This window comes from Erinaceus europaeus, chromosome 10 (genome assembly GCF_950295315.1).
Source record: "Erinaceus europaeus chromosome 10, mEriEur2.1, whole genome shotgun sequence".
NCBI lineage: Eukaryota > Metazoa > Chordata > Mammalia > Eulipotyphla > Erinaceidae > Erinaceus > Erinaceus europaeus.
Window position 1 is genome coordinate 51678119 of NC_080171.1, and position 16360 is coordinate 51694478.

Consider the following 16360-nt stretch of genomic DNA (forward strand, 5'->3'; position numbering starts at 1 on the left):
AGTGTGATGCCTTCGTTTCTGTTTCTTTTCCTCAAGATGGTTTTGGCAATTCTAGGTGTTTTCTGGTTCCAGATAAATGAATGTAGTTTTTGCTCTATTCTCTTAAAGAAGCTTGGTGGAACTTTGATGGGTATCACATTAAATTTGTATATGGCTCTGGGGAGAATATTCGTTTTGATGATATTTATTCTTCCAATCCATGAGCATGGGATGTCTTTCCATTTCTTGGTATCAATTTCTATTTCCTTGAAGAGTGACTCATAGTTTTCAGTATACAAGTCTTTCACTTCTTTGGTCAGCTTTACTCCTAGGTATTTTATTGATTTTGCTGCATCAGTGAATGGGAGTGATTTCTGGATGTCTTCTTCTTCAGATTTAGTGTTTGCATAAAGAAATGCCACTGATTTTTGTACATTGATTTTTGTAGCCTGACACCTTGCTCTATTGCCTAATACCTTCCAATAGTTTTCTGCTGGATTCTTTAGGTTTTTCTATATATACTATCATATATCTGCAAACAGTGAGAGCTTGACTTCTTCCCTTCCAGTCTGTATTCCTTTGATTCCTTTCTCTTGCCTGATTGTTATGGCAAGAACTTCCAACACTATGTTGAAGAGTAATGGTTACAGTGGACAGCCCTGTCTAGTTCCCGCTCTGAGGGGGAATGCTTTCAGCTTCTGTCCATTGAGTATGATGTTGGCTGTAGGTTTGCTATATATGGATTCCACTATCTTGAGGAATTTCCCATTTATTCCCATTTTTTGTAGAGTTTTGAGCATGAATGGGTGTTGGATTTTGTCAAAGGCTTTCTCTGCATCTATTGAGATAATCATGTGGTTTTTGGCTTTGCTTTTATTGATGTGATGAATGACATTGATTGATTTACGGATGTTGAACCAGCCTTGCATTCCTGGGATGAATCCCACTTGGTCGTGATGAACAATCTTTTTGATATGTTGCTGTATCCGGTTGGCCAAGATCTTGTTTAATATTTTGGCATCTATGTTCATCAGCGATATTGGTCTGTAGTTTTCCTTTTTTGTTGTGTCCCTATCTCCTTTTGGTATCAGGTGATGTTGGCTTCATAGGAGGCGGAAGGGTGTGTTTCTGTTTCTTTGATATTGTGAAAAAGCTTTAGAAGTATGGGTGTTAACTGTTTTCTGAAGGTTTTGTAGAATTCCTTTGTGAGGACATCTGGTCCAGGACTTTTGTTGTTGGGGAGATTCTTAATAATGTTTTTGATTTCTTTGTCTGTGATTGGTGCATTTAGGTTTTGTAGTTCTTCTTGGTTCAGTTTTGGAAGGGCATATGTTTCTAGGAATTGTTCCATTTCTTCCAGATTCTCTAGCTTGGTGGCATTTAGTTCTTCATAGACGTTTCACATGATTTTCTGGATTTCTGGATTTTCTGGTGTCAGTTGTGATATCTCCTCTATCTTTTACAATTCTATTAATTTGTGTCTTAACCCTTTTTTTTTATTGAGTCTGGCTAGGAGTTTGTCAATCTTGTTTAGTTTTTCAGAGAACCAACATTTGGACTCATTGATCTTTTGTATGGTTCTTTTAGTGTTCCCTTTGTTAACTCTTTTTTTTTTTCAAGGATCACACTTGTCTGAGTAATATTTCGTATAACTTCCCACTAAAGAGTTGCCTTTAGGGGCTAGAGCGATAGCTCAGTGTGTAGTGTGCCTGCATTGCCATGTGCACAATCCAGGTTTAGGCACATGCACCAAATGCTTTGACAACGAATGCTGAGGTGCTGTGACAATAATGGAAGCTTCTTTGTTATTGTTTCTATCTGTTTCTTTGTCTGTCTCTATCCTTATCTCTTTCTGGATTAACAGAGTGGCCCATAGCAGTGAAATTCCACATGCCATGGACACTGTTCTACCAGAAATGATGCTCTTTTGAAATCACAGCCCTCATATCAGAGTATCAGAAATATCTTATTACATGAGTAGTGAATCAGTGAGTACCAGGGCACTTGTTTTTGTAACTCCTATTCCAAACATTCATTAAAGATGTTATATATAATTGTTTAATTTGAGTAACGTACTCCCTAATATTTGTGAATACCTTTTGAAGTTATAATAGTAACTGTGATCAGGAGATGCCATAGTATGTAAAGCATTGGATTTAATGTACATCATATCTTATTTTTTGACTCTGGACACCAAACATACCATTATGATTTTTTTTTTGTTTCTCAGATAAAGAATTAGACTATTTTAAAAATACAGGAACTAGGGGGCTGGGTAGTTGTGCAACAAGGGTCTGACTCACAGATCCTGGTTCTAGCCCCAGGCTCTCACCTGCAAAGAGGTCGCTTCACAAATGGTGAAGTAGGTCTGCAGGTGTCTATTTTTCTTTCCCAGTCTCTTTCAATTTCTCTCTGTCCTATCCAACAACAACAGCAGCAGCAGCAGCAATGACAATAATAATAACAGCAACAATAATGGAAAAATAGATGACATCCAGTACCAGTGGATTCACAGTGCTGGCACCCAGCCTCAGTAATAACCCTGGAGGTAGAAAAAAAAATACAGGAACTACATGAGTTTTTCCTAGAAAAGTAGAAACTATAAAATACCTCTGGGAGCAGCCAGTAATGTACTCAGTTGAGTGCATATGTTATGTGGAAATTTCATGACCAGTGGAGCAGTGCTTAATGTATAACTCTCCTGCCCTCTCTGTGTCCCCTCTTTCAATATCTCTCTGTCTTTTCAAAATAAATATTTTAAAAAATTCCTCTACTGAACATGTTTCAATTGGTTACTGACCTGAAAAATCAATCAGTCCTAAACTGAGATAAGTTCATTCTGCTTGTGTATGTGTGTATGTGCACATGTGAGGATATCTTGCTTCATTGTGCAACATGTTCATAGTATGTTGAAGCAAGGACCTACTACAAACTTAATTTTTGTGTATTATGTGTGTGAACATGTCTGTACCCCTTCCACTAATCTGTGTTTTACCTGAAAAGCTGGAAATATACGGGAGCTCAACTTTGAAATTGCTTATTTATGGACACTTAGGAATATATTAATGACTGATATAAATTTACACATCAAACTGTAAACATAATTTTTTCCATCAACTACACTTAAGGGGAAGCGGTACTACTTCATCAACAGACTGTTTTTATTAACATTTTATGAACTGAACTTTTAAAAAGTGTATTTCATGGTGGCAAGGGCAGTGGCATACCCAGTTGAGAACATGTAACCATGTGCAAAGACCTGGGTTTGAGCCCCTGAAATAAAAAATAGGCTGCCTAGAGTGGTGAATAGTAGTGCAGGCACTGAGCTCCTGCAATAACTCTGGTGTCAATAAAAAAATGTATTTCTTGGGTGTCAGGCAGCAGCACAGCAGGTTAAGCACAGGTGGCACAAAGTGGAAGGATCAGAGTAAGGATCCCAGTTCGAGCCCCTGGCTCCCCACCTACAGGGCAGTCGCTTCACAGGTGGAGAAGCAGGTCTGTAGGTGTCGATCTTTCTGTCCTCCTCTCTGTCTTCCCCTCCTCTCTCCATTTCTCTCTGTCCTATCCAACAACAACTATAATAACTACAATCATTAAACAACAAGGGCAAAAAAAAGGGAATATATAAATATTTAAAAGAATGTATTTCTTAAATTTTTGAATATATAGAGCTTAGATCTTTCTTCCTAGAAAATAATTCCTTTGATCTTTTGTAGTTATTATATATATTTTTAATATTGTTTTGTTACTGAATATTTTTATCCTCATTTTAAGTGACATTTTATGCTTGTATTTGTTTTTACTCTTTTTAAAATATCTTTCATTTTATTAATTTTTTTCCACAAAGATTATCTCTGGGATTTGTGCCTGCACAAGGAATCTACTCTTTTAATTTTATCCTTTTAATTGAAGGGACAGGGAGAAATTGAGAATGGATGGGAAGATAGAGAAGAATAGAGACAGAGAGACACCTGAACCACAACTTCACTTATAGTGCAGCTCCTATGCTGTAGGTGGTGACTTGGACTTAATCCCAGGACCTTTTACATGGTAGTTTGTGTGGCAAATTGGATACACTACCATCTGCCCTCTCATTTCTTTCCTTTCCTTTCCTTTCCTTTCCTTTCCTTTCCTTTCCTTTCCTTTCCTTTCCTTTCCTTTCCTTTTCTTTCCTCCCTCTCCCTTTCCCCTTCCTGGTCCTCTTCTTACTTTTGACTATAAAATTTTCTTTTAATTTTCTCATTACTTAAATTCCTTTTTGGCATTTTGGCATATATCCTTTTTTTTAATTGATTGATATAATAATGAGCAACAAGATCTTAGGACAAGAGGGGTAAAATTCCACAAAATTGTCACCACCAGAGTTCCACAATCCATCCCTTCCACTGGAAGCTTTCCTATTCTTTATCCCTCAGGGAGTATGAGCCCAGGACCATTACAGGGTGGAGAAGGTGGAAGGTCTAACTTCTAATTGCTTCTCCACTGAACATGGCTGTTGGTAGGTTGATTCATACTCCCAGCCTGTTTCTATCTTTCCCTAGTGGGGCAGGGATCTGGAGAGGTGGGATTCCAGCCTACACTGATGAGCTCATCTGCCCAGGGAAGTCAGGTTGGAGTCATATTAGCATCTGCAACTTGGTGCCTGAAAAAGCCTTAAGATAGAAAATAGAGAGGGGTAGAGCCAAGATGGCAAGATGGCAGTGTGATGACCTCATCTGACTTTCTCTCTGCAAAGCAGCTGCTTGAAACCAAGAAATTCTGAATGTGGGCAAGATTTCCAGGCCAGTGGTAGAGGAAGTGCACAAGAGAGGTTAGAAAGAAGAGAGCCAGAGATCACATATAGTCTGGAACAGGCTACAAAAGGAAAAAGCACATTGAGTGTAGTTTCTGTGAGTTAAAATTGGCATTCTTTATGCCACCCTACCTCAACATCCTCACTCCAGAGGGGTAAAGAAAGGAGCCACAGACAAAAGAGGCCTCCTTTGGGGATAACTTCTTTCTCAAGATTCCAGGATCAGCAGGCTTCATCAGAAGGAGCTGTCTTTCTTCCCCCCTATTTCTCTCCTCCTGGTGGCTGAATGTCTTTCTGACTGGTTAACTTCCTTGACCAACTTTTGCCTATTCTGGGGCCATGCGAATGTTCTACCCTAGCATTTTTTCTTCAACTCTAGTTCTTTAGCTTATGTTGCTTTTTGCAATAGCTTTTTGCTTTGATTAGCAAGGCGGGGAGGTTTAGGATAGATAATTAGGAATAGTTCAAACTGAAAACTTATCTTTAGGTGTTTTATTTTGTTTGACTTGTTCGTTTGTTTCGGCTTTTTTGTTGTTGTTAGCTTGATTTTTATTTTATTTTGTTTTATTGCTTTTAGTTTATTTTCCCTTCTCATTCCTCTGGCCAAAGAAATTCTCAGCTGTTGGTGCATTGCAATTACTGATTGTGCTCTCTATTGTGATAGTAACTTTTTTCCCTCTCTTTTCTTTACTCTCTCTCTCTTCATAGTGTTTCTTTTTTCTTTCCTTCTCTCTGGTTTTAAAAAACTTAGCCTTTGCTCCAGTAGTTGTTGTACTCACTTGTGCACATCTGTGACCTATCTTGTGCAAGAAGACTGATGGGGCAAGATTTTTCTTTCTTTATCTCTTGTTCTCTCTCCTTCCTTTATTTCCTCTCTCCTCCCACAATCACCAAAATTTATGTTTGGTAATGGATTTCTGTTATTTGTTTGTTCTTGCATTGCATTTTTTTCCAGCCTTTGTTGTTATTTTGTTTGTGATTCTGGTTTGTTTTGTTTTTGGTGGGCAGAGTCTTTGTGTCTAAATAGTTTTGGTTGAACTACTTTAATTATCATTTTTTTGTTGTTGCTATATTTGTTGAGGTTTGTGACCTCAGTTGTAAGAGGCCTTTGGTTTAATGGGACTTTTCCTCAGCCAACACAACAACTGAATGGTAATATCCAAGGCAACAACAAAAAAAAAAAGCAATAAAAAAATACAGTGAAATCAAAAGCAACTAAATCAGCTCTGGCAATGAATCAGGACAGAAGCCCAGAAAAAAATTCCAAGTAAGCCTGAAGCAACTATAAATAAATAAAATATCCAAACAGTAATTGGCTTATTAATCATAGAAATGAAGACAGCTATTGAGGAAAAAGTTATCAGAAATAGGGGAAAAAAAGATGAGACCCTCAAGGAAAATGCTAGCTACTTTAGGTAATTAGAGAACTGAAAGCTGAAAAAGCTGAGCTAAGAGACCAGCTAGCAGAACAAGCTAGTACTTTGACTGAGCAAGGTAGAAAAATAGCTGAACTGAAGAAGGAAGCTGAGGGTAGGGAATGCAGATTAACATAAGCAGAAAACAGAATTAGCCAGACAGAGGATAAATTAGAAAGAAATAAGAAGGAGGTAAAAGAGCTAAAAAAGAGATTGAGAGACACTGAAAACAACAACAGAGACAGATGGAATGATCTCAAAAGAAGTAACATTCGTAAAGTTGGCCTACCAGAGGAAGAATGAGAGGAAGGGGAAGAAAATATCCTAGAGGAAATAATAGAAGAAAAGTCCCTAGCCCTAAACAGCAGAAAGAACATTAAGATTCAAGAGGCCCAGAGAGTCCCAAACAGAATCAACCCAGACCTGAAGACAACAAAACACATCATAGTTACAATGAAAAGAAAAGGATAGGGAGTCGGGCTGTAGCACAGCGGGTTAAGCGCAGGTGGTGCAAAGCCCAAGGACCGGCATAGGGATCCCGGTTCAAAGCCCGGCTCCCCACCTGCAGGGGAGTCGCTTCACAGGCGGTGAAGCAGGTCTGCAGGTGTCTGTCTTTCTTTCCTCCTCTGTCTTCCCCTCCTCTCTCCATTTCTCTCTGTCCTATCCAACAACGACAACAACAATAATAACTACAACAATAAAACAACAAGGGCAACAAAAGGGAATAAATAAATAAAATAAATATTAAAAAAAAAGAAAAGGATAAAGAAAGGATCCTAAAAACTGCAAGAGAAAAAAAAAAGTCACATACGGGGAAAACCCTTAAGACTATCAGCAGACCTCTCCACTCAGACTCTAAAAGCCAGAAAATAGTGGCAAACTATCTGTTAAGGCCTCAATGAAAAAGGGTTTCAACCAAGGATAATATATCCTGCTAGACTTTTATTCACACAAGATGGAGGGATCAAAAGCAAGTAAAGGTAACTTTTAACAAGAAACAGAAACTTACTAAAAGTCTCAAAATTTGGAAATTCAATAACATACTGCTTGATAATGACTAGGTCAAAGAGGCACTCAACTAAGAAATTCAAATGTTCCTAGAAACAAATGAAAATGAAAACACCAGGATATCAAAATATTTAGGACACAGCTAAAGCAGTACTAAGAGGGAAACTCATAGCTTTACAAGCACAAATTAGAGAAGAAGAAAAAGCTCAAATAAACAACTTTAATGCACACCTTAAAGACATTGAAGAAGTGGAACAAAGGAACCTGTAAGCAAACAGAAGAACTGAAATCACTAAAATTAGAGTGGAAATAAACAACATTGAAAATAAGAAAACCATACAAAAGAACAATTAAGCCAAATGTTGGCTCTTTGAAAATTTATACAAAATTGACAAACTCTTACCCAAACTCACAAGAAAAAGAGAGAGAAGACTCAAATCAATCGAATTGTAAACTATAGAGGGGTATCGCAACAGACACCTCAGAAATGCAACAAATCATGTGAAACTTCTACGAACAACTATATGCCACCAAGCTAGAGAATCTGGAAGAAATGGAAGAATTTCTAGAAGCATATTTCCTTCCAAAACTGAACCAGGAAGAACAACAGAACCTAAATGCACCAATCACAGACAAAGATGTTGAAATAGTTAACTAAGAATCTTCCCAACAACAAAAGCCCAGGGCCAGATGGCTTTACAAATGAATTCTACAAAACCTTCAGAAAAGAGTTAACAGTTATAATTTAAAAGCTCTTTCAAAAGATCAAAGAAACAGGAACACTTCCACCTTCTATGAAGCCAACATAACCCTGATACCAAAAGCAGATAGGGACACAACAAAAAAGTAAAACTACAGAATAATATCTCAGATGTACGTAGATGCTAAAATATTGAACAAGATCCTAGCCATCCGGATACACCAGTGTATAAAAAAGAATGTTCATCATGACCAAGTGGGATTTATCCCAGGATTGCAAGGCTGGTTCAATATACGCATGTCAATCAGTATCACTCACCACATTAATAAATGCAAAACCAAATACCTCATGATTATTTCAATAGATGTAGAGAAAGCCTTTGACAAAATACAATACCCATTCATGCTCAAAACATTAAAAAAAAAAAGAAGGGGAATAGATGGGAAATTCCTCAAGATAGTGGAGTCCATATGTAGCAAACCTACAGCCAACATCATACTAAATGGACAGAAGCTGAAAACATTCTCCCTCAGATTGGGGACTAGAAAGGGCTGTTCATTATCACCATTATTTTTCAACATAGTAGAGGAAGTTCTTGCCATACCAATCAAACAAGAGAATGGAATCAAAGGAATGCAGATTGGAAGGGAAGAAGTCAAACTCTCACTATTTGTATACAATATGATAGTATACATAGAAAAACATAAAGAATCTAACAGAAAGTTACTGGAAATCATTAGGTATTTCTTTATGCAAACTAAGTCCAAAGAAGAGGACATCCATAAATCACTCCCATTTACTGTCACAGCAACATCAATAAAATATTAGGAATAAGTCTGGCCAAAGAAGTGAAAGACTTGTATACTGAAAACTATGAATCGTTATTCAAGGAAATAGAAAATGATACCAAGAAATGGAAAGATATCCCATGCTCATGGATTGGAAGAATTAATATCATGAAAATGAATATTGTACTCAGAGCCATATATAATTTTAATGTGATACTCATCAAAGTCCAACAAAGTTTCTGTTAGAGAATAAAACAAAAATTACAGTCCTTTATCTGGAACCAGAAAACACCTAGAATCGCCAAAACAGTCTTGAGGAAAATAAACAAAAATGGAGGCATCACATTCCAGATCGCAAACTATATTATAAGGCCATCATCATCAAAACAGCATGGTACTGGAACAAAAATAGGCACACAGTGTCAGGCTAGTGATGAAAGAGAGAGAGATGACCCAGGAACCAAACTCATGGTGGCAAAGCAATTCAATTTTTATTCATCAGAATGCCCCAGAGTCGGGTGGTAGCATACCTGGTTAATCCACGTAGTGCAAACCACAATGGCCGGCGTCAGCCTCCCTGTCTGCCTGCGCCCTTCTCCAGGTTGGAACATGGAAGAGCCAAATCAGAAATGGAAGTGGCTTGACAATACCGTACATGGTTAGGAAAGAGGAGGAGAAAAGTGAAAAAGGTAGGGACTTCCTTAGCAACTATTGCTAGAGGTTTAACTGGTAGGATTAATAATACCCTATGATCTTAAGGGTAGAAAAAGAATATATTAAATGAGCAGAATGGGTGGGGGAGTAGGGTGGAGGCCTTAAGTCATTTGTTAGACAAAACAGAAGATAATAAAAAAATTCCCCCCTTTTCTTTTTAACTGAATCCCCATTTTCTTTTTAAACCCCCCCTTTTCTTTTTAACTAAATGACCACAAAAAAGTAGATAATAAAAGGTTGGGCCATAGTATCAAGGAATGCAGGGTGGAGCAGGGGGAGCTGGTTTAATGTTTTAAGGAATGCCAGGTTCCTGGAGGCAGAAAAATGCAGGGTGGTTTGTGAGGCAGGGAGTCTGATAAGACAAGGCAAATCTTTGGGGTTTCTGACTGAGTTGGAGTATGGCACCAAAGTAAAAATCTCTAGGTGGAGGGATAGGATAGACTTTCAGCTTCGCTTGTTGGGCGGGGTGGCAAAAGGGGCACAGTCTTTGATGGTGCCAATTGTAGTAATTGAATCTTAACAGTGGGCTCAAACTGTTAATACATTTTTAATAATGATATGTTCTTTGAAATACTACATCTTTAAAAGTTTAGACCAATGAGAACAGAAACAAATGGTAGCATTACTTTATAAGATACAGTTATATGTAAATAGCATAAAAGGTCATAAATTATGGTGAGGTCTTATATGATACAGTAAATGCTAACAAAGGGATTTTCAAAGTTAACCCAATTCCCAAATAATTTGTTTATAGCAATAACTATCTATTGACTTCTTAAACCCTTAGATAGCAAGAACCTTCCCCTTTCTGTATAATACCCTTATTTCTCTCAGGCACTATTTAAGTGAGCTACTTTGCTGGCTGGCTAGTTCTACCTTATTTTATCTACCCCCTTTATTTTTACATTATTATGATTAATTTGTATAACGTGTTCATTTAATGGAATACTGCTCAGCTGTAAATGATGATACCTTACCCTTTGCTATGTTTTGGATAGAACTTGGGGGAATCAGGATAAATAAGATATGCAAGAAGGAGTGGGACACATTCCAAATGATCTCACTGGTGGAACATGAGAAACAAAGAAATAACAGAAAAACACATAAGAAATCATGGAGGTATAAGTTGTTGCTGCCATGTGATGTTGTTAAGGTTCAGGGGTGCCAGCAGGCCTGGCTAGCTTCGCGGCAGTGAACAGAGACACACGGCTGGACTTAGAAGCTGCAGTTTAATCTTTATTCAAGAGCGGGCAAATCACCACACCATGTGCTTCCCCATCATTCTCCTCCAGCGGCTGCTGCTGGGACTCTGGACCTCCTTAGCATAGGGGCGGGGAGAAAGAGGGGCGCCAAACTAGCAGGGGCCAAATCAAATCTCTCAGAGGTAGGGGGAAGGGGACCAAACCAACACGAAGAATACCAATAATGTGAAGTACTTAAGGACAGAGGAAAGGGTGGGAAAGAGTTGGGAGTCCTTCAGGGACCCAGTTTCATGAGGTGGAGGAGAATTTAAGTTGGTAGTGGAGTGGTGTTTTATGAGGAGATAAGTGAAAGTATTAATATGAAAATTGCCTTGTACATTGTTATTTTTCTAATAAAACATTGAAAAATATTTATTGTAATGACAAAAAAAATAAAAAGATTGGTCTCCATACACGTTTGTAGTTTCTCTCATTAGCATTATCTGTCTGCTTCATACAGTTATTTTGTGGTTTCTTTTTTCTCCTGATATATATTATTTGAGATTTGTCTCAACCAACCTCTGGTAGTGGTAAATCTTTTGATTTTTAAAGATAATTACTTATTTTTCCTTTGACATTTTTGCTGGTATAAGAATTCTGTTTTCATTTAAATTTTTTGAAGTTGTTGAATGATCTTTCCTCTTAAAAGTTTTAAAATTTTATTTTAATGAGAAGAAGATACAGAGAAAAAGGGAGGAGAGAGAAGCCACAATAATGCTCAGCTGGGGGATTGTTTATGTGCTAATTTAACATATTGAATTTTAAATTTCAGTTATATCATTATTAATTTTTGTTGTTTTACTTACTGTATTTCTAAGTACTATTTTTTAAATTTATTTTCCCTTTTGTTGCTTAATATTGTTGTGGTTATTGATGTCTTTGTTTTTGATAGGAGAGAGAGAAATGGAGGAGGGGAAGACAGAGACGGGGAGAGAAAGACAGACACCTGCAGACCTGCCTCACCACTTGTGAAGCGATTCCCCTGCAGGTGGGGAGCCAGGGGCTTGAACCTCTAAGTACTGTTTTCCTTCTGTCTCAGAAACCTGTTTTTTTTTTTTTCTTTAGTGGGGGGTTGTTAACGGTTTTTAGTCCACAGTTAAATAGAATCTTTTACTTTCAGGCAGTATACCAAATCTAGTTTAAGTTCTAATTCCTGTTTTCCCTTCTAGAAATCTTTTGCCTTTAATATATAATTACCACCTCGTCTCATTTTTTTAATGGTTTTTAAGCCTCCAATTTTATTAAACTCATTTTCATTTTTATTTTATTATTTATTTACTTTATTAATTACTTAATGATTAACAAAATTGTAGGATAAAAGGGGTACAAGTCCATATATTTCCTACCACCAAAATTCCATATCCCATCCCCTCCATTGGAAATTTCCCTGTTCTTTATCCTTTTGGGAGTATGACCCAAAAACCTTTTATGGGGTATAGAGGGTGGGAGGTCTGGCTTCTATTGCTTCTCTGCTGGACATGGGACTTGAAAAGTTGATCCATAGTCCCAGCCTGTTTTTATCTTTCCCTAGTGGGATAGGGCTCTGGGGAGGTGAGGTCCCAAGACACATTGGTGAGGTCATATGCCCAGAGATGTAAGGATGGTGTCATTGTAGCATCTTCAACTTGGTGGCTGAAAAGGATTATGATTTAAAGCAGAGCAAATTGTTTAGTAATCAGGAACCTAAAAGTTAAGAGTAGAGAAGATAGAACTAAGGGTCTTCCTGTGGGAAGAAGCTAGGAAGTCCATTTTCCGAGGGGCCATAACTTAGGTAGTTTATGCTTGAGCCCAGTAGATAACATGCTGGAAGATGGTGTCAGAGTTAAGAGTAGGACTTGAGAGTTAGACCAGGGAAGAAACTCATTTTATATTGCAGTTATCTCTGTTTCCTTGTGCATGATCCTAGTTCAGATGAGGTATGATATTTATAATATGTATGATATGTATGATTTATGATATGTATGATAGGTATATCATCCTAGTTCAGATGAGATATGATAATTATCCATACCTTTGAACTTACTAATTAATATATTTATTTATTCTTGTTTGCAAACTTGATTTCTCTCAGAATTATATCTTGACATTTATTCCCACTTCTCGAAGACTTTATAGTCTTGAGACTTGTCAGTGGACAGTGAACTGTTTAGTGCATAGTATCCATATGCCAATTTTTACATTACTGTCAAGTACTCAGGTTTCTTCAAATGTATCAGGCTTCATCTAAAAATCTGCCATATCTTTTTAGGATTCAGATCTCAATGGCTGGATTTTATCAGTCCTCAGACTGAGGTTGAAAGCCTGTTTTAATCAAAGTCCAATTAGATAAACATGTTTTGAATTTAGTATTTCTCAGCTTCGTTCAGTTCAGATTTTCAACCATATATAGCCTTGAACATAAACTTCTAAGCCTATTCCAGTCCCAAGGCTTGAGGTTTCCCTTTCCCTTTTTTTTTCCCCTTTCCCTTTCCCTTTCTTTTTCTCTTCCCTTTTTCCTTTCCTTTCCTTTTTTCGCCTCTAGTCATTGTACTCGGTTCCAGCAAATTCACCACACCTGGTGGTTATTTTTTCCTTTTTTTTTTTTACCCCCCCCCCCTTTTATTAGATAAGACAGAGAGAAGCTGAGAGGTAGAGGGGGAGATAGGAAAAGATAGACACCTTCAGGCCTGCTTCACTGCTTATGAAGTGTTCCGGCTGGAGGTGGGGAGCGGGTGCTCAAACCCAGTTCCTTGAGTGGATCCTTGTGCTGATCCTTGTGCATAGTACTGTGTTCACTTAACCAGGTGCACTACTGCCCACCTCCTCGCAAGATTTGATGTTTTAATGATCCGTATTTAACCGTTTCTCAAACCGACCTTGATAGATAAGTTGCATTTTAGTAGTAGGGGTTCTTTGTCTCTATTTTGCATGTAATGACTTTGCTGTCATCTTTGCTGTCGTTGGTTATATATTCTATTAACATTTTTATTAGTTTTGCTTCGTCAACTTATATTTTAGAAAGGTATGCATGGCTTTTTAAAATCATAGTTTATGTTTCTAGATGTTTAGCTTCTCAGTGTTTATTTAGATAAAGTTAGAAATCACTGAACACATTTTACTTTCCAAATTTCATTACTATTCAATGTTAATTATTAAAACCTGTTAGTATATCTATTTTGCTTTTTTGTTATTATTAAATCATATCTTTTTGATATCTCTGTTTGCCACTTTATTCCTTAACTTACATACCTTAAAAACCCCTTACATTAATTTTATAGGATGAATCTTCAAGAAGAACTGGACGAACTTAGAGTGTGTGCGTGTATTGATAAAGCAACCATACAAGAGTTGAATACTTGTATAGCAGATAAAAGAGAAGGTAATTTTCTATGACAATTAGTTCTTAACACATGTATATTTTGATTTTTCAACTTTGGATGTTTTATTTTCAATATTTTCTGGATTTTCAACCGTATAGCCTTTCTTCCCACTGCTTTATTTATTAATTAATGTTTGCCTCTCCTGAGAAAAACAAAGTTAATATAACATCAAAAATCAGTTATATAATTTACTAAGATACAGAGGGTTTTTTTGATAAGGATACATATTATAATTATTCATATTAATTTACTTGTCATGTTCAAAATCTTATAGGTAGTATTACAGTTATTTTCTATATATCATTTATTTATATTTATAATTGACATTACATTTCTGAAATCAATTTGACTCTCACTTTCTTGACTTGAAATCATAATTGTAGATGTAGAGTGAATTTTGGAGGTCTGCTAGCTAGCAACCTCCTAAACCAGTAACCTAAAAAGGTGAAGTAAGGGCTATGGAGATAGCATAATTGTTACGCTGAAAACTTTCATTCTGAGGATTTAAAGTGCCAGGCTCAGTCCCCAGCACTACCATTTGATAGATCTGAGCAGTGTTTTGATTTTATATGTAAAATATTTTTAGAAGATCAGTAAGAAGCATATATCTGTTCCAACTGCAATTATTTCTTTGCATAATTAGGATAACTTAGTTATATGACTTTAATCTGTTTTTAACTAGAAAAAGTAAGTTTGCTATGGAAGGGTTTCTTTTTATTTAAATTTGCTGTAGTTTTTTTGCTGCTACTTTGCTTTCTAAGATATGAACAACTTACACTAATAATAATTATTATATTATTAATAAACTTAATTATTAAGTTATTGGTGGGCAGGCTGTGATGTATTTGGTAGAGCTCACAGATTATAGTATGCAGGTGTCTGGGTTGAAGCCTCAAGTCCCTACTTTCAAAGGAAACCTCACTGTGAAGCAGGGCTACAAGTGTCTCTCTCCATCTTCATTTCTCTCTCTTTTAAAAAGACTTTATTTCTTAATGAGAAAGTAGGAGAGAGAGAAAGAACCAGACATCACTCTGGTACATGGGCTACTGGAAACTGAACTTGGGACTGAGCCATCTCCTGAACCACTCCTTCTTAATTTCTCTATATTTCTATAAGAAAAAAAATACTTCTGGAAGCAGTGAATTTTTTTAAGTTTTACTTTCTTTTGTTAAATATTTAATTTATTTTTATATAATTTATTCATCTTATTTTAATGAGAGAAAGAGATACAGAGAGAAATATACAGAGAGGGACAGAGATCAGAGCACTACTCAGCTCTGGTTTATGTGGTGCTGGGGACTGAACCTAGAGCCTCAGGTCTGAAAGTGTTTTGCTTAACTATTATGCTATCTCTTTAGCCTGAGAAGTGAATTCTTTTTCTTTTTTTTTAATTTTATTTATTTTCTCTTTTGTTGCCCTTGTTTTATTGTTGTAGTTATTATTGTTGTTGTTACTGACGTCATTGTTCTTGGATAGGACAGAGAGAAATGGAGAGAGGAGGGGAAGACAGAGAGGGAGAGAGAAAGATAGATACCTGCAGACCTGCTTCAACTCCTGTGAAGTGACTCCCCTTCAGGTGGGGAGCCCAGCGGCTCAAACTGGGATCCTTATGCAGGTCCTTGCACTTTGCACCATGTGCGCTTAACCTGCTGCGCTACCGCCTGACACCAAGCAGTGATTCTTAATGCTGGCATTAAGCCTCAGTGATCACTGTGGTAGCAATAAAAAGTAAATTAAAAAATTATTAAAAAAACCATTAAATTATTTAGTACATCTTTTTGTACCTTTTCATGTTTACTGTTGTTGCAGTAACTGATGGCTTGTCAATATCAATATTTAATCCTTCTATTTTATAATTTTGATTTGTATCTTGTTTCAACTTCTTGACTTCTGAGACACTGGTTTACCTATCAGTTGTTTCCTGTTTCTCTTGCTTGTATCTTCTCTGTTGGGAATACAATGTAAACAAAAGGAAACAAAAGGAATTATGGGCTATGTATGTAATTAGCATACAGCTGACATCAGGCTGACATCAAGAGTATACAACAGACAGACGTAAAGTCCTGAGGGAGTGTGGGTATAAGAGACTGCTAAAGCAAGCCTCTGGCAGAAGTTCAGCCCTATTGCCTTTTTGCCTTTTGCCTCTTCTTTACTCCCTCCTCCTTGCCCTTTGCCTGGTCATCTCCATCTTCTACAGGGACCAGCGCTATGCCAGGGTAGAATAGAACTAAGAGCACAATGGCAATTTGAGAAAACAGTGAAATAGAAAAGGGGAGGGAAATAATGGACAGAGTAGCATAATCTAATATCAATAAATTAAGACCAACTGTAGCTTGTTAAGCTTTCCCTCTGCTGGTGTGGAGC

General features: G+C 37.0%; 1 protein-coding gene across 4 annotated transcripts in view; it reads left to right on the forward strand.

Moving 5' to 3' along the window:
• Window positions 1-16360, forward strand: part of CNTLN (centlein) — a 331221-nt gene that overhangs the window by 185285 nt on the left and 129576 nt on the right. For all 4 annotated transcript variants that reach the window (XM_060199608.1, XM_016193668.2, XM_060199607.1 and 1 more), the window contains exon 13: window positions 13895-13995. In XM_060199608.1, coding sequence (XP_060055591.1) covers window positions 13895-13995 — 101 coding nt within the window. The remainder of the gene's footprint in view (window positions 1-13894; window positions 13996-16360) is intronic.